Source organism: Papaver somniferum, unplaced genomic scaffold (assembly GCF_003573695.1).
Source record: "Papaver somniferum cultivar HN1 unplaced genomic scaffold, ASM357369v1 unplaced-scaffold_125, whole genome shotgun sequence".
Taxonomy (NCBI): Eukaryota; Viridiplantae; Streptophyta; class Magnoliopsida; order Ranunculales; family Papaveraceae; genus Papaver; species Papaver somniferum.
This window is the reverse complement of record NW_020621603.1, coordinates 3,373,755-3,398,438: the sequence shown is the minus strand read 5'-3', so window position 1 is coordinate 3,398,438 and position 24,684 is coordinate 3,373,755. Positions and strand designations below refer to the sequence as shown.

Sequence of the window (24,684 nt, the reverse complement as noted above, 5' to 3'; positions counted from 1 at the left end):
TTGCTTTCTTATCCTCATTTCCGGAGTTGGAGATGCAGTTGGTTCAATTTCTTGTTCAATTGGTGGTTGATTTTCAGTTTCTACACCTTCATCTTCAATTGGTTCTTCTTCTTCAATTGATGGATTAGAAGACGATTTGGTTTGCCTAGTCCCTGCTTTTCTTTGTAAGAGTCATTATGTGGTTGAGTTTAATCGACGATCAAATTTTTACGAATCGACAATTAATCACGATGATGAATATTTTTTTCGCAGGAGGGGGAAGAGTTCGGCTAGAGGAGGAGGAAGAAGAAGAGATGGTAAGGGAAACTGATTTTGATTTTTTAGAAAACTGATTTTAGATTTTTGTATTAAGGGTATATAGGTAATTGAACTATCCATAGGGTACCCCTTATAAGGTCACCTCAGATGGGACTATTGTTTTGTATGCCTAGAAAGATTTAGGTATGCCCAAAATAAGGGTTCAAGAAATTTCCTTGGACCGCCAACTAGGCTGGTCCTCTAGAGGCAGTGTGATTGCAGTCTCTACTCCGTGCTCCATAGTAGACAATGAGGAGACACCTTCGAACACAAAATAGTGAAAGATGAAATTTGGTATATACTTGCTTAATTTGTATCTTGCTCACTCAGTCCCCCCGGCGGATTTCTTGTTTCACAGCCGAAAGAGATAATGGGAATAATATGCATCTCTTGCTGGGGAAGCACGTGATTCTACAGTTGATTACAGAATGAACTTCAACTTAGAAGGGCAGTGCTATTGGATATCACCACACAACTCTAAGCTTCAAATGTTCCAGCATTTAAACAAACTACACCAACACTACTTATCAAAGATAGATCAACTCTACAAATTGACTCAGAATTGGCTAGGACCATATTTGTACATATAGGTGCAACATATAAAAATATTGGTCATTTATACGTGTGTAAGTTTAACATGGAGCTGTTTTGTTAGTTGTGAAGGGACTTCCATAAACCTATATGTTGTTTGATGTTCCTCTTCCTTTAAAAACAGTTCAATCTATTCCAGTAAAATATTGCCTCAAATGTTCTTCAACTAAGATTTACAGAATGAACCAAGCCAATCTGTCTAATTCCTTCCGCTTTCAGGGGGGGTAAGCATAAGCCACTAAGGACTAGGAGACCCCAATTCCAACAAGAAAACAGAAAACCAAAATGAAAGCCAATAGCAATCAAGTATAAGTAATGCGTATTCTATTTGCAAATAACTCGCGCAAAGAAATCAGGACTTTGCATTCAATACTCAGTAGTAGGTTTCAACTTTGGAAGGAAACCTGTTACAAGCCTTCTCCGAACATGTGATAGACTTGACATTGCAGATTTCACCCTGCAAATCCTAACTCTCCAGTTATATAACAGGGTTACATTATCAAGGTACTCGGGAACTATCTGACAATCAGTTTTCAGCATACTACGACTACAAACATGAGTCAACAGACTCAACACCATACAGAAGCCAACAACAACTCCCTGCAGTTCATAGTATTAATACGTGATGAATTTGCATACACTACTGCATCCAACATTCCTTTGGTTTATAGATAATACATTTGCGTACCAAGACATGATAAGAGGCAATTTTGTTCCTGTCACCACTAAATTCAAGTGCCTAACATTCAGAGTTCTCAACCATTCCAAAGCATTCAATTCAATTCAACTTAGAATCCGAAACCCATTACACATTTTAATTACACAAACCAAATTGCATTATAATTTGTAAACAACATATAAACAGTTTTTCTTTCAAACTTCCCCAAAAAGAGATGCCAACCCCCAATTACATTTTCTGCAAAATTCTGCAGAAGTACATACATTCTCAAAGAGTAATTCATATAACAAGAAATCATACCTCAAATATGAAACTATACCCATTAAAACCCTTTTGCTCCAGCTTCTTGTACATCAGGAACTGCAGTTTTTCCAGCCATGGAGAGAACATATTTAGAAATTTCTCTAAATTTTGGTACACTTCTAAGGTCTACAATAGTTCCATCTTTTAATGTAATAATAATATCTCCCCATTCACCAATAAACCGAGGTACAACTTTAACATCTCTAATAACCTTATATGAAAAATCACTTCTGTCTTGTCCTGTTAAACCAGATATCACAGTAACTCTCAAATCTGTGAATCTGTATCTGAGAAATAGAGCTCTAGATACTGCTGCTAAAGTTAACGGCAACCAGAACAGAGTAAAACCCAGAATCAAATTAGCTAATAGATCACCATAATGAGCTCCTCCATCGAAAAATATTGATTCCTGATCATTGGGTTTTGATGATGAGGTTTTGAGTGTGGGTTTGTTTGCTGCTGATGAAGAAGATACATTGAGTTTTGTTAAAGGTCTACTAGTATTTACAGAGATGGGTTTTGAGGGAAAGTTAGTGGAGATAAGTTTGGATGAAGGATTGGTCGAGAAGTAAAGAGATTTTGAAGTTGCAGAAGGAGGTGAAAGAATGGGAGTTGAAGACGCCATGTTTATCCGTTTAGAGAGAAGTACATGGAAAAGGTTTTGTGGTTCAAGTATTAGTTTGTTTCTTTGCTCTCTCTCTCTAGAATAGGCGATGTTAGGATGTGTGGCACTTGAATGGCTACACTGCCTACACAATTGTTCGATGATTGAGGCACCATGCTTTGCTTGAGAATACCCATGATTTTCCCTTTCTAACAGCAACCACAGTCACGACTATATTTGTGGACTATAACCAAATTTAGTCGAAAACGTAAACGCACTGGGTAGGACTAAACCCAAATATAGTCCATTTTTCTAGGGTTTGAGACTAAATTTAGTCGCCGACACGGACTATAACTAAAATTGGTGGGGCGAGAGTATAACGAGCGCTTGTGTGTAGACGTATATATAACATACGGTTAGAGTTAGGCGTGGATTTAATCAACGCCCATTAGTATAGGCGCTCATATAATGTCCGTATGACGTAGACGCTGGTATAATGTTCGTCCAAATAAAATCAGACGGACCCCAAATCTACGCTTCACCTCCATACGTTAATATAAAGTCCGCTCATTATCATACGCAGACTATACGTTCGTCAGACTAAATTTTAGTCTTGTCACGGCTGTGCTTCATCTCCAAAAATGCCAATAAAAATTTAGTATTTGGTCTGGCTTTTAGTGTTTAGTCCCTTCCATGACTGTGGTTGCTCTTAGATTGAACACCACACTGTATTAAGCAACTACAAACTCTATCCTACTACCAATTAACTTCGGACTGGACTGTAGTTGAACCCTAATCAATCTCGCACTGATTCAAGGTACAGTTGCGTTCCTTACGTCTCTGATCCCATCAGGATACTGTGCACTTGATTCCCTTAGTTGATCTCACCCACAACCAAGAGTTGATACGACCCAAAGTAGAAGACTTGATAAACAAATCTGTCTCACACAGAAAAGTTTATAGATTGAATAAATTTGTCTCCACAGAAATACCCAAGAGTTTTTGTTCCGTCTTTTGATAAATCAAGGTGAACAGGAATCAATTGATAAACAGGACTTGTATTCCCAAAGAACAACCTAGTATTATGAATCAGCTCACAATAATCTTAATCGACTAGCGAAAAAAAAATTGTGGAATCACAAACGATGAGACAAAGATGTTTGTGATTACTTTTATCTTTCCTATCGGAGAAATTAATCTCGAGTCAATTATTTCAATTGTACTCAATACGATAGAATCGGGCAAGATCAGAACACGCAACTACAAAGAAAATAGTTGGGTCTGGCTTCACAATCCCAATAAAGTCTTTGAAGTCGTTAACCTACATGGTCTCGATAGAAACCTAAGGTTAAAGGAGAATCGACTCTATTTTATGTAACTAGTAACATACAGGAGGTGTCGGGATTAGGTTTCCTAGTTGCTAGAGTTTTCCTTTATATATTTTTCAAATCAGGGTTTGCAATCCAAGTTACCTTGGAAACAAAGCACTCAATATTCACCGTCAGATGAAAAAACCTGATTCAACCAAGCTAATATCTTTCAACCGTTAGATCGAACTTAGGTTTATGTAACCGTACCTAAACGTGTGCACCATGTTGGTTCACAAATAGTTAACCGAGGTTAGCCATATGATTACTCTCATGTCAACCTTATTCATCTTAACCATAACTAGTTCAAACGACTCAAATGAAACTAGTTAAAGAGTTGTTCAATTACCATATTCTCATAGAATTACACAAGAAGACAATTGAAACAAAATAGGTTTGATTCACTCGAATCAATCATGAACATCATAGCCACGGTTTTCAAAGATTTCATTCCTTATTGTATAAATGTTTATGTTCATGTTTAAGACCGATTGTAGAACTTTAACCTTCAAGTATGCAAACGGGTACGCATACTTGAAATACCCGGACTAAGATTGAGTTACGCCAGTATGCAAACGAGTACGCAAACTTCAAATCCCAGCAGAAATTCTCGGACATGAACCTGTACACCAGTACGCAAACGGGTACGCATACTTAGGTTCCCGGATTTCTCAAACCAACATGTACGGAAACGGGTGCCCATACTATGGTTCCCAGACATGGATTACATATGACATATCCAATAATGGTTAAGTGTTCTAAACTCTTATTTCAATCATTGAAACTTTCTTAGAGGATGACAATAGCCGTTTTTCACACACTATTAGCATCAAAGCAATTTTCAAGTTATTGAAATAATCATTACGAAACATTCCAAGACAACACCAAATGATTGTATCACACAAACCATGTAATATGTTACTCGGCAATTTTCACATGATATAAGATGAACTTGGTCGAAGCGAAAGCTTTCCAACACATATTTCGAGAAATATGTAAGCGAGTTAAACTCAGCTCGAAATCTCAAATGTGTATATAAAAAACTATATCGTAATACGACTTATGTCTCAATATAGGATATAGAGTAGAAATAGACTTTCCAAGTGATAGATGAGTTTAAGTCTCCACATACCTTTTGTCGATGAAGTTCCACAAGATGCCTTTAGTAGTTCTTCGTCTTCAAATGATGAAAGTCGTGAAAACTAAGCTCAACTACACATTTTATGTCCTAGTCCGAGACATTTATAAATAGGATAGAAATCAAGACTTATAGTTTTGATCACTAACATTGGAAAACATGCTTGAGATAACAACGCATGCGAGTTCGACCGAGCAGTGCTCTAACAATCTCCCACTTTGTCAATTTTAGTGACAAAACTATCAATACATATGGATTACAAAATAAATAAAAATTTGTAGCTTCTCATCCAAATACTTGATCTCCTTGGCATCTTCAACACGACTCGAAAACTTCGTCACTTACAAGTACTCCATGATTCTAAACGTGTTCAACTCAACATCATAGTTATTGAAGATCCGTAGCGATAACAATGAGAAAACAAATGCTCTCAATCATTGTTATACAGTGTCATAATATTATTACACAACATCAAATTTCAATTGTATCACAACTTTGACAACAATACTATGGTGATATGTATCACTCCCCCTTAGTCAATTCTTCATCTCAACATGAAATCCACTTCCCCTTACATAATGATCCGTAGACCATATGTATTTGTAGTATGAAACTACAGATTAATTCTCCCCCTTTTTGTCAATATAAATTGGCAAAGGTACGAAAAGTAGTGGGATCTTCATGAAATTTTCATAGAGATACTTCATGACAAAAAGAGAGTAGCATACCCACTAATTTAGATGCAATCATAAAGCCGAAGCTAAATGCATTCATCAAGGAGTTTATAAAGATACAAGATAACCCCTATAATATTCCACAACCGCACTCCCCACAAAGATTTGGCAATTAAGCACAAGTTCAAAAAATAACTCTCCCCCATAAAATGTCATTCCCGAAAGAACAACAAAGGCGACCTTGCTTTTACAAGAAAGGAAGGATTTCTTTGGACATAACCAAATCACATGAAAACATAAATTTGTATCCAAAAATCTCAATTGAATCAACCACAAAAATGATCAACTCAATTGGTCATGCTCGACATGAGAGAACTTACGGAGCAACACAGTATGTGCACAAAAATATGGATCGGAGATCGAGCAATACTGCGGAGTACACAAGGATTCATTCTATTTTCCATCACTATTTGCACAATGACATACAATATACATAATCCTTGTAAACAAAAGTTTTATCCTTTCTTCCACCAAATAATGACATAAAAGGCTTTAACTTTTGTAAGTCAAAAGTTCATTCTATCTTTTATCAATACTTTCATACCGACATAATAGAGATAACTTTTGAACATATGTTAAACTTCTCATGGATGCAATACTATTAGCAATTAAGGAAAAACATTCAAGGCTAAACATAAAGTTATTACAACTCTTAGAATAACATCCAACAATAGAAGTTTAACAAGAACTAAAACAAAATGAAGAAACTAAGCTTGATTACGATTATATTTCTCAGCAATCTTGAAAACAGGTTCAGTTAGTTCAGGATAAATTCCCAACACATAGTTCAGTTGTTCCTGTAAGAACTCAATTCTTTCATTAAGAAGATTACCTTCAGAAGTGACTGGTTTCTTCATCTTGTTGATGTATGTCTGGGATAGAGGAGTAGCATGACCAGCGCAGGTACCGATAGGAGGAACCTTAAATTGACTGCAAATTCGGCTGATGAGACATGGAAACCCAAGATTCTTTTTCTGTAAAACCATATGAATCATTTGACGAATAATCAGGCCACAGAAATCAATCTCTTCACCAGATATAAGATAGCAAACCATTTCCGCAAGGGTCCTACTCCATAGATTCTGGAATCAAATTTGTAACAGCCAATTTACTGAAAATTTTCAACTGAAAGCTAATGTTGTCAACAGACAACTTGCCCCCAGACCATGATTCATTTCTATTTAGAAGCATTCCAGATAGCTGACCCTGAGTTGGTATGAGATGCTCAGGTTGAGGAATTGCAAATGAGCGATTCAACGATAATTTCAACAAGTATGCAATCACTCCAAGATTTACCTCAAACGATATTCCACCAACCATTTTCTTGAAGCAATAATTGATTTTGTTGGCAGCATGCAGGTTAGCATAAAACTGGCAAGTCATCTCAGGATATGATGACACAAAACCATCATGAATATATCCCCACTCATGTTGGTTCATAAACTGGTGAAACTCAGGTTCTTTAAAAGTACGGTCATAAACCATTTCTATGACAAAATTTCCCTTAAAACACTTGACATATTTGTCCCTAGCAAGAAGACTAGTAAAACTAATTTGAAGAGCAGGATCATAAAAGGGTTGTAGAACGTCTAAACCAACTTAATCATCATTAAACTCATTATCACTATCAAACCTTCTATTAGGTTGAATACTCGAACTTTCACCACGGCTTACCCTATTACTAGAAGCTATTTTTTAGAAAAACACAACAGAGAGGATGAACTACTTACTTGGTCCGTGAACTGTTGTTGATGGTGGAGTTCCAAAATGATGAGTAGAACGAAGAAGGTACTTGACCTCTTGACCCAACGTGCAGAAACTTCTTTTGAGTTCAAAGGTGAAAACCAAACAAAAATTGGTTAAGAAACAAGAGAAGGATGATGAAGAGTTTATGAACCAGGGTATTTCTCTTTTGTTCATGAACTGTCGAAGAGAAGATGAAGGTGAAAAGAACAAGAATTCTTTTTCTTTTTTTTTTATGTGCAACCGACTGAACAGTTCCTAAACCGGAAAAACTAATTCAGGTACTGGAATCAGTCAGTACTGGAACATGGTTTGGGCACGCAGTACACGAATCGTACATGTGTAGTCAAGGGCACGTTTGTTTTTCCTCTTTTTACACATATTTTGACTGAACAAAATATGAACGAGAGTTTGAAGCAAAGCTCAACAAGACTCTCATGAGCAATTCTTTTAAGAACTTATAAGAACAAATGGCCACACACACCATGACACCAGGAGAGAGTTTCTTTCCAACAACTCTTACATCTTGTAGTGTTAAGAAATACCCAAGAACCTGTTTTTATAAGTTTGTCAAAGATCTTCAAGAGAACCTCAAAAAAATTGTGTCTCTGATTTGTTGTTTTCCAACTTATAAGAGACAGTTCTAGCAGATAGTTTTTCGTACTGCGAAGGGAAACTCTTTTAAACAGAGACGTCCTAGGTTCTTCATAAAAGAAGATAATACTACTATCTTGATAGGGAGTATCAGGAATTGAGCAATGAGTCAATTCATGCTTTGATGTGATATACTCAGATGACTGAGATTTAAACTCCTCTTGTAAATCGTTTAGTTTGTTACAACTAATTGGATTACGCAGAGGAGGAGCAATGCTCTCACTGATTAGTAAATCAATGTCGACCTCAACATAAATATTATTCATCATAACTTGATTTAGCTTGTCAAGGAATTCTTGTTCTTCCTGGAGATATAACTCAACATCAGAAGATAAGCTTTCAAGTTTCTTTTCAAGACTTGAATACACTTCAAGGGATTTCAAACCTCGTGGAGGTTTAGATAAAATTTGTTCTACAGATTTTATTAAATCAGTCATGGAAGAAGGTTCTGAATCCTTGTATCTGGTGGTGCATTTATTGATATAACATTTTTGTCTGTATCATATCGCTACAAACACAGACTTATAAGGTCTTTAATGTGTTTTCCTGCTCTGATACCAATTCAAAATGCAGGGGTCTGACAACCACACCCAATGATTAGTTTGGCAATCTGAGAGGACTTACTCCAATACACTTTCTAGAGAATCAACTAGACAGTCAGATTTAATCTAGAGTAAAGTATATTAAAGAGCTTAATATCTCTAACTCTTAATTCAATCCGTAATCAACAAATAGAAATCTGCTAGCCCGATTGAATATAAGAGGAGTTATTTGAACGGTACCAAAGACCAATGTTCAAGTGTTAATCAATGTAAATCAACAACCAAAGGTTGGACATTCTAATTGATTGATCTTGACGCACAACCTGTGATATTTCAATTGTATAACAAAATATAATGCGGAAAAGAAATAACACAGACACAAGAATTTTGTTAACGAGGAAACTGCAAATGCAGAAAAACCCCGGGACCAAGTCTAGATTGAACACCACACTGTATTAAGCAACTACAAACTCTATCCTACTACCAATTAACTTCGGACTGGACTGTAGTTGAACCCTAATCAATCTCGCACTGATTCAAGGTACAGTTGCGTTCCTTACGTCTCTGATCCCATCAGGATACTGTGCACTTGATTCCCTTAGTTGATCTCACCCACAACCAAGAGTTGCTACGACCCAAAGTAGAAGACTTGATAAACAAATCTGTCCCACACAGAAAAGTTTATAGATTGAATAAATTTGTCTCCACAGAAATACCCAAGAGTTTTTGTTCCGTCTTTTGATAAATCAAGGTGAACAGGAATCAATTGATAAACCGGACTTGTATTCCCAAAGAACAACCTAGTATTATGAATCATCTCACAATAATCTTAATCGACTAGCGAAAAAAAAATTGTGGAATCACAAACGATGAGACAAAGATGTTTGTGATTACTTTTATCTTTCCTATCGGAGAAATTAATCTCGAGTCAATTATTTCAATTGTACTCAATACGATAGAATCGGGCAAGATCAGAACACGCAACTACAAAGAAAATAGTTGGGTCTGGCTTCACAATCCCAATAAAGTCTTTGAAGTCGTTAACCTACATGGTCTCGATAGAAACCTAAGGTTAAAGGAGAATCGACTCTATTTTATGTAACTAGTAACATACAGGAGGTGTCGGGATTAGGTTTCCTAGTTGCTAGAGTTTTCCTTTATATATTTTTCAAATCAGGGTTTGCAATCCAAGTTACCTTGGAAACAAAGCACTCAATATTCACCGTCAGATGAAAAAACCTGATTCAACCAAGCTAATATCTTTCAACCGTTAGATCGAACTTAGGTTTATGTAACCGTACCTAAACGTGTGCACCATGTTGGTTCACAAATAGTTAACCGAGGTTAGCCATATGATTACTCTCATGTCAACCTTATTCATCTTAACCATAACTAGTTCAAACGACTCAAATGAAACTAGTTAAAGAGTTGTTCAATTACCATATTCTCATAGAATTATACAAGAAGACAATTGAAACAAAATAGGTTTGATTCACTCGAATCAATCATGAACATCATAGCCACGGTTTTCAAAGATTTCATTCCTTATTGTATAAATGTTTATGTTCATGTTTAAGACCGATTGTAGAACTTTAACCTTCAAGTATGCAAACGGGTACGCATACTTGAAATACCCGGACTAAGATTGAGTTACGCCAGTATGCAAACGAGTACGCAAACTTCAAATCCCAGCAGAAATTCTCGGACATGAACCTGTACACCAGTACGCAAACGGGTACGCATACTTAGGTTCCCGGATTTCTCAAACCAACATGTACGGAAACGGGTGCCCATACTATGGTTCCCAGACATGGATTACATATGACATATCCAATAATGGTTAAGTGTTCTAAACTCTTATTTCAATCATTGAAACTTTCTTAGAGGATGACAATAGCCGTTTTTCACACACTATTAGCATCAAAGCAATTTTCAAGTTATTGAAATAATCATTACGAAACATTCCAAGACAACACCAAATGATTGTATCACACAAACCATGTAATATGTTACTCGGCAATTTTCACATGATATAAGATGAACTTGGTCGAAGCGAAAGCTTTCCAACACATATTTCGAGAAATATGTAAGCGAGTTAAACTCAGCTCGAAATCTCAAATGTGTATATAAAAAACTATATCGTAATACGACTTATGTCTCAATATAGGATATAGAGTAGAAATAAACTTTCCAAGTGATAGATGAGTTTAAGTCTCCACATACCTTTTGTCGATGAAGTTCCACAAGATGCCTTTAGTAGTTCTTCGTCTTCAAATGATGAAAGTCGTGAAAACTAAGCTCAACTACACATTCTATGTCCTAGTCCGAGACATTTATAAATAGGATAGAAATCAAGACTTATAGTTTTGATCACTAACATTGGAAAACATGCTTGAGATAACAACGCATGCGAGTTCGACCGAGCAGTGCTCTAACAATCTCCCACTTTGTCAATTTTAGTGACAAAACTATCAATACATATGGATTACAAAATAAATAAAAATTTGTAGCTTCTCATCCAAATACTTGATCTCCTTGGCATCTTCAACACGACTCGAAAACTTCGTCACTTACAAGTACTCCATGATTCTAAACGTGTTCAACTCAACATCATAGTTATTGAAGATCCGTAGCGATAACAATGAGAAAACAAATGCTCTCAATCATTGTTATACAGTGTCTATAGATTGAATAAATCTGTCTCCCACAAAAATACCCAAGAGTTTTTGTTCCGTCTTTTGATAAATCAAGGTGAACAAGAATCAATTGATAATCCGGACTTGTATTCCCGAATAACATCCTAGTATTATGAATCACCTCACAATAATCTTAATTGAATAGCGAAACAATATATTGTGGAATCACAAACGATGAGACGAAGATGTTTGTGATTACTTTTATCTTGCATATCGGAGAAATTAATCTCGAGTCAATTATTTCAATTGTACTCAATACGATAGAATCGGGCAAGATCAGAACACGCAACTATAAAGAAAATAGTTGGGTCTGGCTTCATAATCCCAATGAAGTCTTTGAAGTCGTTAACCTACATGGTCTCGATAGAAACCTAAGGTTAAAGGAGAATCGGCTCTATTTTATGCAACTAGTAACACAGAGGAGGTGCGGGGATTAGGTTTCCTAGTTGCTATAGTTCTCCTTTATATATTTTTCAAATCAGGGTTTGCAATCCAAGTTACCTTGGAAACAAAGCACTCAATATTCACCGTCATATGAAAAACCTGATTCAACCAAGCTAATATCTTTCAACCGTTAGATCGAACTTAGCTTGTTGCATACAAATGAAATGTACCCTTATTTAGGTTTATGTAACCTTACCTAAACGTGTACACCATGTTGGTTCACAAATAGTTAACCGAGGTTAGCCATATGATTACTCTCATGTCAACCTTATTCATCTTAACCATAACTAGTTCAAATGACTCAAATGAATCTAGTTAAAGAGTTGTTCAATTGCTATATTCTCATAGAATTATACAAGAAGACAATTGAAACAAAACCGATTTGATTCACTCGAATCAATCATGAACATTATATCCACGGTTTGCAAAGATTGCATTCCTTATTATATAAATGTTTATGTTCATGTTTAAGACCGATTGTAGAAGTTTAACCTTCAAGTATGCAAACGGGTACGCATACCTGAAATACCCGGACTAAGATTGAGTTACGCCAGTATGCAAACGGGTACGCAAACTTCAAATCCCAACAGAAATTCTCGGATATGAACCTGTATGTCAGTACGCAAACGGGTACACATACTTAGGTTCCCGGATTTCTCAAACCAATAGGTACGCAAGCGAGTGCGCATACTATGGTTCCCGGACATGGATTACATATGTGCAAGAGTGCACAACATAACATCCAATAATGGTTAAGTGTTCTAAACTCTTATTTCAATCATTGAAACTTTCTTAAAGGATGACAATAGCCGTTTTTCACACACTATTAACATCAAAGCAATTTTCAAGTTATTGAAATAATCATTACGAAACATTCCAAGACAACACCAAATGATTGTATCACACAAACCATGTAAGATGTTACTCAGCAATTTTCACATGATATAAGATGAACTTGGTCGAAGCGAAAACTTTCCAACACATATTTCGAGAAATATGTAAGCGAGTTAAATTCAACTGGAAATCTCAAATGTGTATATAGAAAACTATATCGTAATACGACTTATGTCTCAATATAGGAGATATAGTAGAAATAGACTTTCCAAGTGATAAATGAGTTTAAGTCTCCACATACCTTTTGTCTATGAAGTTCCACAAGCTCCCCTTAGTAGTTCTTCGTCTTCGAATGATGAACGTCGTGAAAACTAAGCTCAATTACACAATCTATGTCCTAGTCTGAGACATCTATAAATAGGCTATAAATCAAGACTTATAGTTTTGATCACTAACATTGACAAACATTTTTGAGATAACAACGCATGCGAGTTCGACCTAGCAGTGCTCTAACAATTTTATTTTGGTTTAGCGGAGTGGGGGGGGGGGGGGTGTGTCAAGGATGGGAGGTTTAAAATTAGATGGGATTCTTTTTTTCACATGTGAAGAATAACATTTGGTGAAAAAGCGGGGGTCTAACAACCTCACTCAATATTTCGGTCAGCAATCTGTATGGACTAACTCCAATATACTTTTTGGAGAATCAACTAGACAGTCAGACTCAATCTAGATAAAAGTATATCAAAGAGTTAATATCTCAATCTCTCGATTTCATCTATACTCAAGCAAATGGAAATCCGCGAGTCTTTATCAACTACTAGAGAGATAAACTTGGATGGTACCAAAGGCCAATATCCAAGTGTCAATCAATTTAAATCAACAACCAAAGGTTGGATATTCTAATTGATTGATCATAACGCACAACCTGTGATATTTCAATTATATAACAAAATATAATGCGAAATAAAAATAACATAGACACCAGAAATTTTGTTAACGAGGAAACCGCAAATGCGAAAAAACCCCGGGATCTAGTCCAGATTGAACACCATATTGTATTAAGCCGCTACAGACACTAGCCTACTACAAACTAACTTCGGTCTGGATTGTAGTTGAACCCTAATCAATATCATACTGATTCAAGGTACAGTTGCGCTCCTTACGTCTCTGATCCCAGCAGGATACTACACACTTGATTCCCTTAGCTGATCTCACCCACAACCAAGAGTTGCTACGACCCAAAGTCGAAGACTTTAATAACAAATTTGTATCACACAGAAAAGTCTACGTTGATAGATAAATCTGTCTCCCACAGATAAACCTAAGAGTTTTGTTTCGTCTTTTGATAAAATCAAGGTGAACAGAAACCAATTGATAACCCGGACTTATATTCCCGAAGAACAGCCTAGAATTATCAATCACCTCACAATAATCTAAATCATATGGTAGCGAAACCAGATATTGCGGAATCACAAACGACGAGACGAAGATGTTTGTGATTTCTTTTTATCTTGCCCTATCAGAGATATAATCTCAAGTCAATTATTCAATTGAACTCGTACGATAGAAAATGGCCAGATCAGATCGCTTAACTACAAGAGAAGTAGTTTCATCTGGATTCACAATCCCAATGAAGTCTTTCAGTCGTTAACCTAGAGGGTTTCGAGAAGAAACCTAAGGTTAAAGGAGAATCAACTCTAGCAAAACCAACTAGTATCACACAGGAGGTGTGGGGATTAGTTTTCCAGTTTCTAGATGTCTCATTTATATAGTTTTCAAATCAGGGTTTGCAATCCAAGTTACCTTGGTAACAAAGCGTTCAATATTCACCGTTAGATAAAAAACCTGATTTAACCAAGATAATATCTTTCAACCGTTAGATCGAAACTTAGATTGTCACACACAAATGAAATGTATTTCATTTAGGTTTGAGTAACCTTACCTAAACGTGTACACTTAGTTGGTTCACAAATAGTTAACCAATAGTTACCCATATGAGTACTTTCATATTAACCGTATTCATCTTCTTCACATAATTAGTTCAAATGAATCATAAGAACTAGTTGAAGAGTTTTTCAATTGCTTAGGTCTTTATGAATAGACACAAATGAAACAAATCGGTTTGATTCACTTGAATCAATTCATGAACAATATAGCTACGGTTTGCAAAGATTGCATTCCTTATTGATTTATTGTTTAAGTTCATGATCTTCTGATTTGAGAAATATAACCAGCTTGGGTACGCGTACGGGTATGTGTACCATAGATACCGAATTTGAGTTTAGAAACTCAGCAGAAATTTTCGGTCGAAAACTTCCGTGGGTACGCGTACGGGTATGCGTACCTAAGGTGACTGGTTTAATATTTTGCAAACTTACAAACTCAGCAGAAATTTTCGGTTCGAAAACTTCTGTTGGTACGCGTACCCAGCCTGTATCCTTCACCAATACCGTATGCACACACTTGGTTTCCGGCACATGGATTTATACACTAATGTGCGAACACACTATATATGCTTATATCCATAGTTGGTTACATAATCTTAACTCTACATTTCAATCATTGAAACATTCTTCTATAATGTTATAATAGTCGTTATTCACAACTATCGTCATCAAAGCTATTTTCAAGATTGAAACGTCATCATGACTTTCGTCACGGGTTAAAACGAAAAGTGTTTAAAGCGAAAGCTTACCAACACATATTTCGAGAAAAAGATAGGCGAGTAAACTCGGCTCGAAATAGCAAATGTGCATGTATGAAAACTATCATACTTATACGACTTTATCTCAAGAGTAGGAGATATAGTAGATAGACCTTTGAGTGATAGATAAGTTCAAGCCTCCACATGCCTTTTAGTCGGATGAAGTTCCACTGGTTCCTTGAGTAGTTCTTCGTCTTCGTAAGATGATCACCATGGAGTCTGGAGCTCAACTACAGTAAATTGTCCTAAACCGATACTTAGCTATAAGTAGTCTAGAAATCAAGACATATGGTTTTGACAACTAAACTTGACAAACATGCTTGAGATAGCAACGCATGCGAGTTCGACCGATCAATGCTCTAACATAAGGTTCGACTGGCAAAAAAAAAAACCTAGTGTTGCTCTTCGTGAAATGAAGTTCGGTTAGGTCTTTAGTAACCAAATTTACATCTGCAATACAAAATCAAAAACAAGCCTAGGTTCAGGTAGGGTTTTGACTTTTGTTACTAACCTAATTTCACTATCACTACAAAAACTACCCAGTTTTTTTATCGATTCAAACCTAATTTATTTATCTAAAAAAAAAATGTATTTATCAGGAATTAATTTGAGAATACATTTTGGATTTTTGTTCTTTGTCTTCTTCTTCTTGACTCGATTCCTGACACAACTCATTAAATCGTCTATGGCACGTTAGATTTTGTTGCAATTTTTTTATCTCTAGCGTAATGCTTCGTGCAATTCATCTTGTATTTGTGTTTAATCGGCAATCGAAATTTTGTGAACCGGTGATTACAACTACGGAATAAATAGTTAAAATCGTTGAAGGACGCAGGTTATGTTCAACTGAAACGAAGAAAAAGGTAAAATGGTTTTAGTTGTGTTTAATCGACAATCAACATTTAATGAATCTTTGTCACCTTCCATACTGAAGAGGATGTTCTTACCAAGCTTCTTCCAATCCAATTGGAAGAAGTTTCCCACCAAACTTCTTTCGGGCCAATTGGAATATTGTTGGAGAAGACATTGTGCATATGGTTCAAAACTTCTTCAGCTCCGGTTACATTATGAAAGAGATGAACTCTATTTTCATTTTCCTTATTCCTACAAATGAATACCCCAAAACACCTGCCCATTTCAGACCCATCTCTCTGTGCAACACCACCTACAAAATCATATCTAAACTCATAGCTCAAAGACTCAAACCCCTGCTACCAAAACTCATCTCTCCATTTCAATCTGCTTTCATTCATGGTAGACAAATATCTGACAACATTGCTATAACTCATGAAATCATGCATCATATGAGCACCAGATATGGCAAAAGGGGTTATTCATGGCTTATGGGCATAAAGATTGACATGGATAATACCTTTAATATAGTGGACTGGTCTTTTTTAATGGGTACCATGAAGTAGATGGGGTTTTATGACAAATGGTGTAATCTTATACACCAATGCATTTCTACTACTAACTTGGAAATTTTGGTAAATGGTGTTCCTGGTAAATTCTTTAAACCTTCCAGAGGTCTGAGACAAGGATCCACTATCCCCATACTCTTTATATTCTGCATGGAAGCCCTATCTAGAAGTATGGTTACTGCTAAGCAACTTGGTCTTATTCATGGAACTAAAATATTCTCTGAAACCCACATATTAGTCACCTCCTCTTCGCAAATGACTGGATGCTTTTCTATAAAGTTAACATGGATGTATGCAATCATCTGGTGGATGTCTTCAACAACTTCAGTAGCTCCTCTGGCCAGATGATAAACTTCTCCAAATCTGGCGTCTTTTTCAGCAAAAACACTGATCCTGACATAGCCAACAACATCAACTTCATGCAAGTTTAACAGATTGTCACCAAAGATAAATACCTGGGATCTCCTTTATTTCCCAAGAAAAGTAAGATTCAGACATTCAAATCCTGCTTAGACAAACTGAAATTTAGACTTGCTGGCTGGAAAATCGAAAACCTATCTCCTAATGGCAGAGCCACTATGATTGCTAGTATCACCTCCGCCTCAAGCATATATCAGATGAACTGCTTCAAACTGCCTAAAAAGACATGTCAGGAGATTGACAAATTTCAGAGAAAATTCTTTTGGAAAAAGGATCCTGAGAAACCCAAAGGTTTATACTTCATTCCATGGAAATCTGTTTGCAAGCCTAAGGAACTGGGGGTCTTGGATTTTGAAATATGAAATTCTTTAATAATACCATGATCACCAAAATAGCCTGGAGACTAATATTTGAACCAGACTCATTATGGTCCTCAATCATTTCAAAGAAACAATTGTCATCAGAATTGGCATCAAGCCAAAAAGGACTGATTCTTGGATATGGAAAGGAATTCTGGAATGGGTGGAAATATCCAAAAATACTACAGATGGGAGGTATGCAATGGTCAAAACATCAGGATATGGGAGGATATATTGATACAAAATAAGAAGAGCTTACAGAAAAACCATAACTTTGCCCAGATGACCTTAATGTGGTCAGTCAACTAATCAACTCTTCATGGGAATGGCATATGAATCTAATTTCTTTATGGTTCAATGAAGATGATCAACTTAACATCCAGAACACTATTTTAAACATCCAGGAAGATGATAGAATCATTTGGGGTCTCACTGATAATGGGTCTTTGACTGTCAAATATTTATATGACTGAAAAATCAATGATAATTACAAATATGATATCACCATCCCCATCTATATATCCAAATTCCCATATGGAAGTATGCTCATGATATCTTACCTACCAATGCCAGGACTGCAAGCATCCTCAACTACGTTGATCCTATCTACAATCTATGCAACAGTGCTAAAGAAGATATAACCCATACCCTCATCTCTTGTCCCTATGCTGCTAAGGCGTGGATAAACCTATTTGGTCCCCATCATCAATGCTTTGGAGAGGCAACCAACTTCAATGATTGGCTCAACTCCTAGTTTCTTCCTTAATATCCGCTTAAGGGGGTTGTATACAAATCTTTGCCACTACATGTGGTTCATTTGGAAAGCTAGATGTGATCTAGTTTTACAAAAGATAAAACCTTCGGCTCTAATCACTGTTAATAAGATTAAGCAACATCTCCGCTCTTTTAATAAAGTAATGCACAATCATAACTATATTTGAACAATCTCTATTACTAAAGAGTTGAACAGGATACCATAGTCGGAATGACTAATGAATGTAAAATGAAATTTGGTATAACTATCAGCATCAATTCCACGAGTCATTCAAACATGGAAGGACATGCGGATTCATATCCCTATACTAACTATGCTTTCATTGCCATGACCTATACAGGAAACTTTGTGGGATCAAGAAGAATCAAAGAATGCATTTATGGAGATAACAGAGCCAAAAGAGGAGTTGAATTAGCAATGAGATGGGCCAAAGAGTTGTAGAGAGCAAACATCGATTTCCTTGCAGAAGATGATGCAACTATGAAGGAACTAGATGATGAATACAAGTCAAAAGTCCAAGGAAAATTCAACCTGGGATACCATCCGATGAAGGATGGAAATTTTGAAGCAATCTCTTTTGTCCTGGGAAAGCTGATCAAAATCACTTAAGATCAGAAATCTACGCAGTAAATTTAGCTAGCTTAAACTCTTACTCTAGCAACTTAGATAATTTTAATCGGAAAGGACCAAACTTAACGTTCTTACGTCGCTATTTTCAATCTGGAAGGTGTAATGGTACTAACATTACATGATGCTGGAGACAACTCTGCGGATCTTATTTGTGACTGATGAGTATCTTCCTTATGAATCGGCGATTACAACAACAAATAAGTAGTTAAAATCATTGAAGGACAAATATTAAGTTCGTCCGAGAAGAAAAAAGAGGTGAAAATGAAACAGATTTTGTTTTAATTAAATTAAGTTTTTACATTTGGTCGATTTCATAACAGTAATGATACACACAGCGAAGGTGTGTACCACGATCTGCACCGCAAAGAAATAGCAGCCCTGGAAAAGATTTGCAGGGATGGGGCCAAAATGGGGCCCATCTTTTTTTTCCCCTCTCAAAAGGTGCAGCCACGGGATTTCCTCCAAGGTACACCTCGTAGAAAAAAATCTATTTAGGAGAATCCAAAGCACAACACAAAAGGTTTCCGGTCTTTTGACTCTGAGGGTTGACATCGAGTAGACCCAAAAACACTTTTCTGTCCAATAGGCAAGCCCAAAATTTTGGGTCGCTCCACTATGGAAATGGAGGAAATAATGGCTCATGTATTTCTATTTCACAAGAAAAAAAAAGATGCTCATATATAGGGCTGCACAACGGGTAGGGTGGGTAGGATATGGCCTATTTCGCCACCCTACCCGCCATTAAACGGGTAAGATCCTACCGGACCCAATATTTGGCGGGTCGGATAGGATAGCGGGTATAATCGTTTTAAACATAACATATGATATACGAAATAGGATAAAACGATTTTGCCTCGAAAATTTCATCTGAAGACTTCACAAGACCTGAAATTTCATCTGAAGACTTCGCAAGACCTAATGGGATTGTCGTGAAAGACGGTGATGGGGCTGATGGTTATAGGTCTAAGCTGATTTCATTATCTTACACACCGTCACCAGATAATTAAGGTTTTCCTGTTGCAGTTGGTCACATTGAAGATTAGCCACTCGAAGTAACTCATAATCTATGTTTTTATTGTGCTTGAACCGTTTAGGCATACACTTGATGTTTGGTTATAAAAGTTGGTCTTGGTGTAAACAAAGACATTAAAATAAAACTAATCTACAAATGCATAGATATATGATCTTTTATAAGACTTCCTCAGTAGAAAATACATCAGATTTGTTAAACTTGGATCGATTACTTTCCTTTGTTTATAGTCTTTCATGGATATTATGGCTCTTCAAATTTCTGGGTGAGCAGTCCTCTTTATATATAGTGATCTGTGGCTGCAATGAGAAATTCATATCCACCTGCATGGCGTTGAAGCAAAACCTGCAGCGCATTCAAAATCCTTATGAACCAGCTGCTTGGCTGAGATGTAATAATTAACCAAGAGCCTATGGTTGTTTGTTTGGATACCGCGGTTAAGGTGATTCTTAATAAATTCAGAGCTACAAAGTAGATCATGCCAAAGCTTGCATACACACTTACATGTTAAGATGGAATTCACTGGTAACTTTAGAAACATCTCTGCGTGAATATCTCCTGGAGTAGCTCTGACATATATATATATATATAGCTGATGCTTCGTGCTTTTTCTTCTTTAGCTCGTAAGAGATTAAGGTTTTCAAGTGAAAGATTCATTTTTAGCGTTTCTATCTCTTATTTATCTGCTTGAAGTGCACAATATCACAAGTAAAAAACTTTGGATACCAATCCGCAACAAGTTTGAATTCATAGTTTGACTAGGAAAAGGAAAATTCTCTTTGTTCGGTTTTCTCACGGATTTAAAGAAGGTGGCTCTATTTCCATTATCAATTAAATTTTGGTCATCTGGCTAGGCTTGAGAAGAAGAAGAAAGGGCTTCATGATTCGTAAACTCTAATGTGACATATAAAGATCAAAAATACCAGTCGTTAAATTATATTTGCCATATAGAAAAAAAAGCGTTGGTTATGCTAAAGTTGCTCTCGGGTTGGGAAGAAGCACTTTTACTAGTCGCAAAGTCATAAATCATAATCGGTAATTCAAATTCCACCAGTTATTCTGGTTATTACAATAGAAAATTGGATTTCGAATGCCTTTAGTTTTCCACAAGGTCATTGGCCAGCTTTGTTTTTTGGGTGTAGAGGAGATTAGCTAGAGGCTCTACTTTATGTTAGTGACCTTCCTTCAGCACCTTGTTTTTTGCATTAGTTATTTTATTTCTTGGTTCCAAGGACCTTTATCTATGCCGAGAGACAAGTTTTGCGACCTGCATGGCGTTGACACTTTATGGTAGATGCATGCCAACATCCCTTTGCTGGCTTTCATTCCTGAAGCTGATGTTTGTGTACTGTATATGCATGCCTGATCTGAGATGTCTCTCGATATTTAGGTCACTTTTGAAGTTGCTATTTTGTATACGACATCTACAGTTAGGAAACATCTAATATATCAAATTTATATTGGTACCGGAAATTGACTATTGCCTGAGAATTTCTATAATTAGTTGTGTTCAGTCTATAAATAGAGGGGTAGCACCTTAGAAAATTAAGGGTGAATGCAAGTAGCATCATATCATTGGTAAAGAGAGGTGAAAGCTGGGAGGTGTGTGCAAACTGTCGGAGGATTAAGAAGAGTGTCCGTGAAATTAAGTGCTGATGTTAGAGGAAGATAGTTTTTCACAATCGGTGAACATGAACATAGCTAGGGGTGCACATATGTTATGTTTAAGCCATATGTCAGGCGGGTAAGGAAGGACAGGGATTATTTGATCTTTTACATACGTTAGGCGGGTAGGTTAGGATAATTTCGGGTTTTATCCGTCACCCTACCCATTCGACGGCGGATAAAATAGTGTTTACCCGTCACCTTATCCGTCAATGGCGGGTAGGATAGGATACGGGTAAAAATTCTGGCGGGTAGGATAGGGTGGCGGATAAGGGTAGGATATGTGCGCCCCTACTCATATATTTCTATTTCACAAGGAGGCAGGAAAGATGGCTCCCAGAAACAGAAAGTGCATCAATTAGGTTTGGCACACAAGATCAAAACTTTCACAAAATTACGTCCCCAAAATGTTATAACTTCATTACTGATTAAATGTAGAAACACCAACTATTGCGGTGTTCATGACTTTACTCGTCTCCTACAAAAAACAGACTAATGCCAGCAAACCCGCAACTGAAGATATTGACATTCATCCCTCTACTGTTGAGTTTCTTCAACTTTCTTCTTCTGCCATAGCCGATCAACTGCACTGTCAGCATCTCCCTGAAACATGCCAAATCAAAATTATTTCTCACAAAACAAAAAGGCATAAACTAGGTATTGCATAGTTTCAGTCGAACATATTTTCAACTGAACAATTACATGCTTTTATCGTGGTTAACCAGGCCACTTTTCAACGAGGTGACAAATAAAATGAAACACCCTAAGACTACTTTCTCCAATGCCATTCCACTAGGGTCACTTTCTACACACTTTGAATAGTCTTAATAATTCATTTGATTTCGGACCCAATGGCTCCATACTCTCTTAGGAATGAATGTAAAACAAATAAAAGGCATATATGTCACAGGGTAATTTAGATGAACAATCTAAACACCGTAAGACTACTTTCTCCAATGCCATTCCACTAGGGTCACTCTCTACACACTTTGAATAGTCTTAATAATTCATTTGATTTCGGACTGTAAAACAAATAAAAGGCATATATGTCACAGGGTAATTTAGATGAACAATCTAAACAACTACCTCCTGGTGAATGCATGGAGAAACAGCCTTGGTGAATCCAACAAATAACAAAATGTTAAAAGGCAACACTAATATGACTTTTGACATACTGGGAAATCAAGTCCACACACACTTTCCTAGCCAAACCAACAAGTTAACAGCAGCAACAACAACAAAATCAACTAAAAAACATAGGCTATATAATTTTCTGTAAGTTCAACAGTCCATGGTTGATGCATGGTAGAGGCCATCATTGCCTACACAAGACACTACTAGAACCACATGCTCAAGCTCAAGGAATTTCTCCTCTTCTACATTGCATGTAAAATAGCTGTTTAAAGCTAAATTCACTAACAAAATCACCATAGGAAGGTTACATGATATGAAAAAAGGTACAACAAAACAGTTCAGTTTTTCTATTTTCAACTTCCATGCAAATAAATTGCATAAGTATATGCAATGCAACGGACCACTAAGTTGTTCTCTGTTTCCCTAGATTGTGATAAACGAAAAACCTCATATCTTTGCAACTATAAAAAATTATTACAGATGTTACTTTCATTATAAACCCATGGAACCTCACAACGCACATTCTGCTAATTCACCATAACTAGCTAAAAGTCTAATAAAGAGTAATTCAATTAGAATTAACATCACAACAATCAGCGAGATTATGACAATTACCTGAGCACGAACGAATCCACTAAGCGCAAAAGTGGAGAACTTTCCAGTATAGATACCATTCTCATTGATATGTCCAATGTTAAGCTGAACTGAAGCATGGTCTTTAGCAGTAATAATTCTATTTGTAGCAGAGCTGCAAACATCCAAAACCCAAAATTCTCATCTAAACTTACCAAAAATCGTCAAATAAAAGAGGGGGAGGAGAAGAGGAAAGATTTAACAATACCATTTCCTCGGGATGTAAAGATCCATGTTTTGTCCTTCTTCGTTCATCATCTTGGCAAGATTTTTGTAAGGCTCTCAACAACTGAAAAAAAAAATACAAACATACAAGGAATTAAGATTTGGGCAATTAAGAAACTAAAACCAGGACAAAGCGAGAAATAAGAAACTCTTGATTATTCGAGGCGAAATGGGGTTAGGGTTTTAAAGAGGCTTACCAGATGAACTGAAAATTGCAATTTGCAGGAGACGGAGAAACCTTGTAAAGTTGAACTTCTCTATGTTTATATATGGAGCGTCCAAACCCTAGAAATTGGTGGTAGATCAAATGACTAAGATAACCCCAAATCTACTTGTGCGTTCGTTTGTGGGTTGGGTATGGTTGTTCACTTGTTCCAGGCAAAGAAATTGTGGGCTTAAGCGTATTTCCCAATTTTTGATCGTCCGAGAATGAGATCCTAAACAACAATGCCGAGTTAAGTGCATTTTTGTGTATCAATGAATGGTTAACCAAATATTGGACATTAGCTATGCAGCAAAAGTATGTTCTGAACATGGTAATTTTTTTTTCTCACATCCTGTTGTTTTTTTTCATGTTAATTTTGTTAGTAATTAGGTTTATTACTGATGAAGTTTGTGGGGTCGGGATTCCTAATCGAATTAGGTTTGGTATTTCAGTTTGATTCTCATGATTTCAGCCGAAATCCAACTTCTCAGTTTGGATGTTTGTTATTTTTGGATATGCTTTACTTTTTTTTTTTTTTTTTGGTAATTCATTTTTCATTAATGGAAATCAAGATTACATAGATCTCAAGTACATCAAATTGAAAAAATAAAAAGAAACAACAACCTTATAGCGGTACATGATTGAAAATTCCGACAAGGAAAAGAGAAGGAATTCCAAATACTGACCTAAGACAAGAATATAAGAACCGATAGAATCGGAGAGAAGATGGTCTTCATAATGTTCATGGACCATTTGATAAATCGTCTTCCTGATGAAGTAATGCTCCAATGGTATAGGAGTAATCTGCAAATTTGTTGACCGGAGAATAGAGAGTAATCTGAATCCGGCGATGTACT

At 36.4% G+C, this 24,684-nt stretch overlaps 2 protein-coding genes across 2 annotated transcripts; both read right to left on the bottom strand.

Moving 5' to 3' along the window:
• Positions 1-1,640: 1,640 nt before the first annotated feature.
• Positions 1,641-2,572, bottom strand: LOC113331171. The gene has a single exon (XM_026577917.1). It carries the CDS (start codon positions 2,493-2,495, stop codon positions 1,890-1,892), a length of 606 nt encoding a protein of 201 aa, XP_026433702.1. The 5' UTR covers positions 2,496-2,572; the 3' UTR covers positions 1,641-1,889.
• Positions 2,573-21,964: 19,392 nt separating this feature from the next.
• Positions 21,965-23,907, bottom strand: LOC113331505 (40S ribosomal protein S21-like). The gene is made up of 4 exons (XM_026578219.1): positions 23,820-23,907; positions 23,606-23,686; positions 23,380-23,512; positions 21,965-22,233 (listed from the first exon to the last, which is right to left on the bottom strand). The coding sequence occupies exons 2-4, from the start codon at positions 23,653-23,655 to the stop codon at positions 22,168-22,170; spliced, it is 249 nt and encodes an 82-aa protein (XP_026434004.1). The 5' UTR covers positions 23,656-23,686; positions 23,820-23,907; the 3' UTR covers positions 21,965-22,167.
• Positions 23,908-24,684: the final 777 nt, after the last annotated feature.

Coding starts and splice junctions, on each gene's coding strand:
- LOC113331505 (XM_026578219.1), bottom strand. CDS start 23,655: ATGATGAACGAAGAAGGACAAAACATGGATCTTTACATCCCGAGGAAA. Junction 23,513..23,605: donor CTTTACATCCCGAGGAAATG/GTATTGTTAAAT, acceptor GGATGTTTGCAG/CTCTGCTACAAATAGAATTA. Junction 22,234..23,379: donor GTGGATTCGTTCGTGCTCAG/GTAATTGTCATA, acceptor GGCATGTTTCAG/GGAGATGCTGACAGTGCAGT.
- LOC113331171 (XM_026577917.1), bottom strand. CDS start 2,495: ATGGCGTCTTCAACTCCCATTCTTTCACCTCCTTCTGCAACTTCAAAA.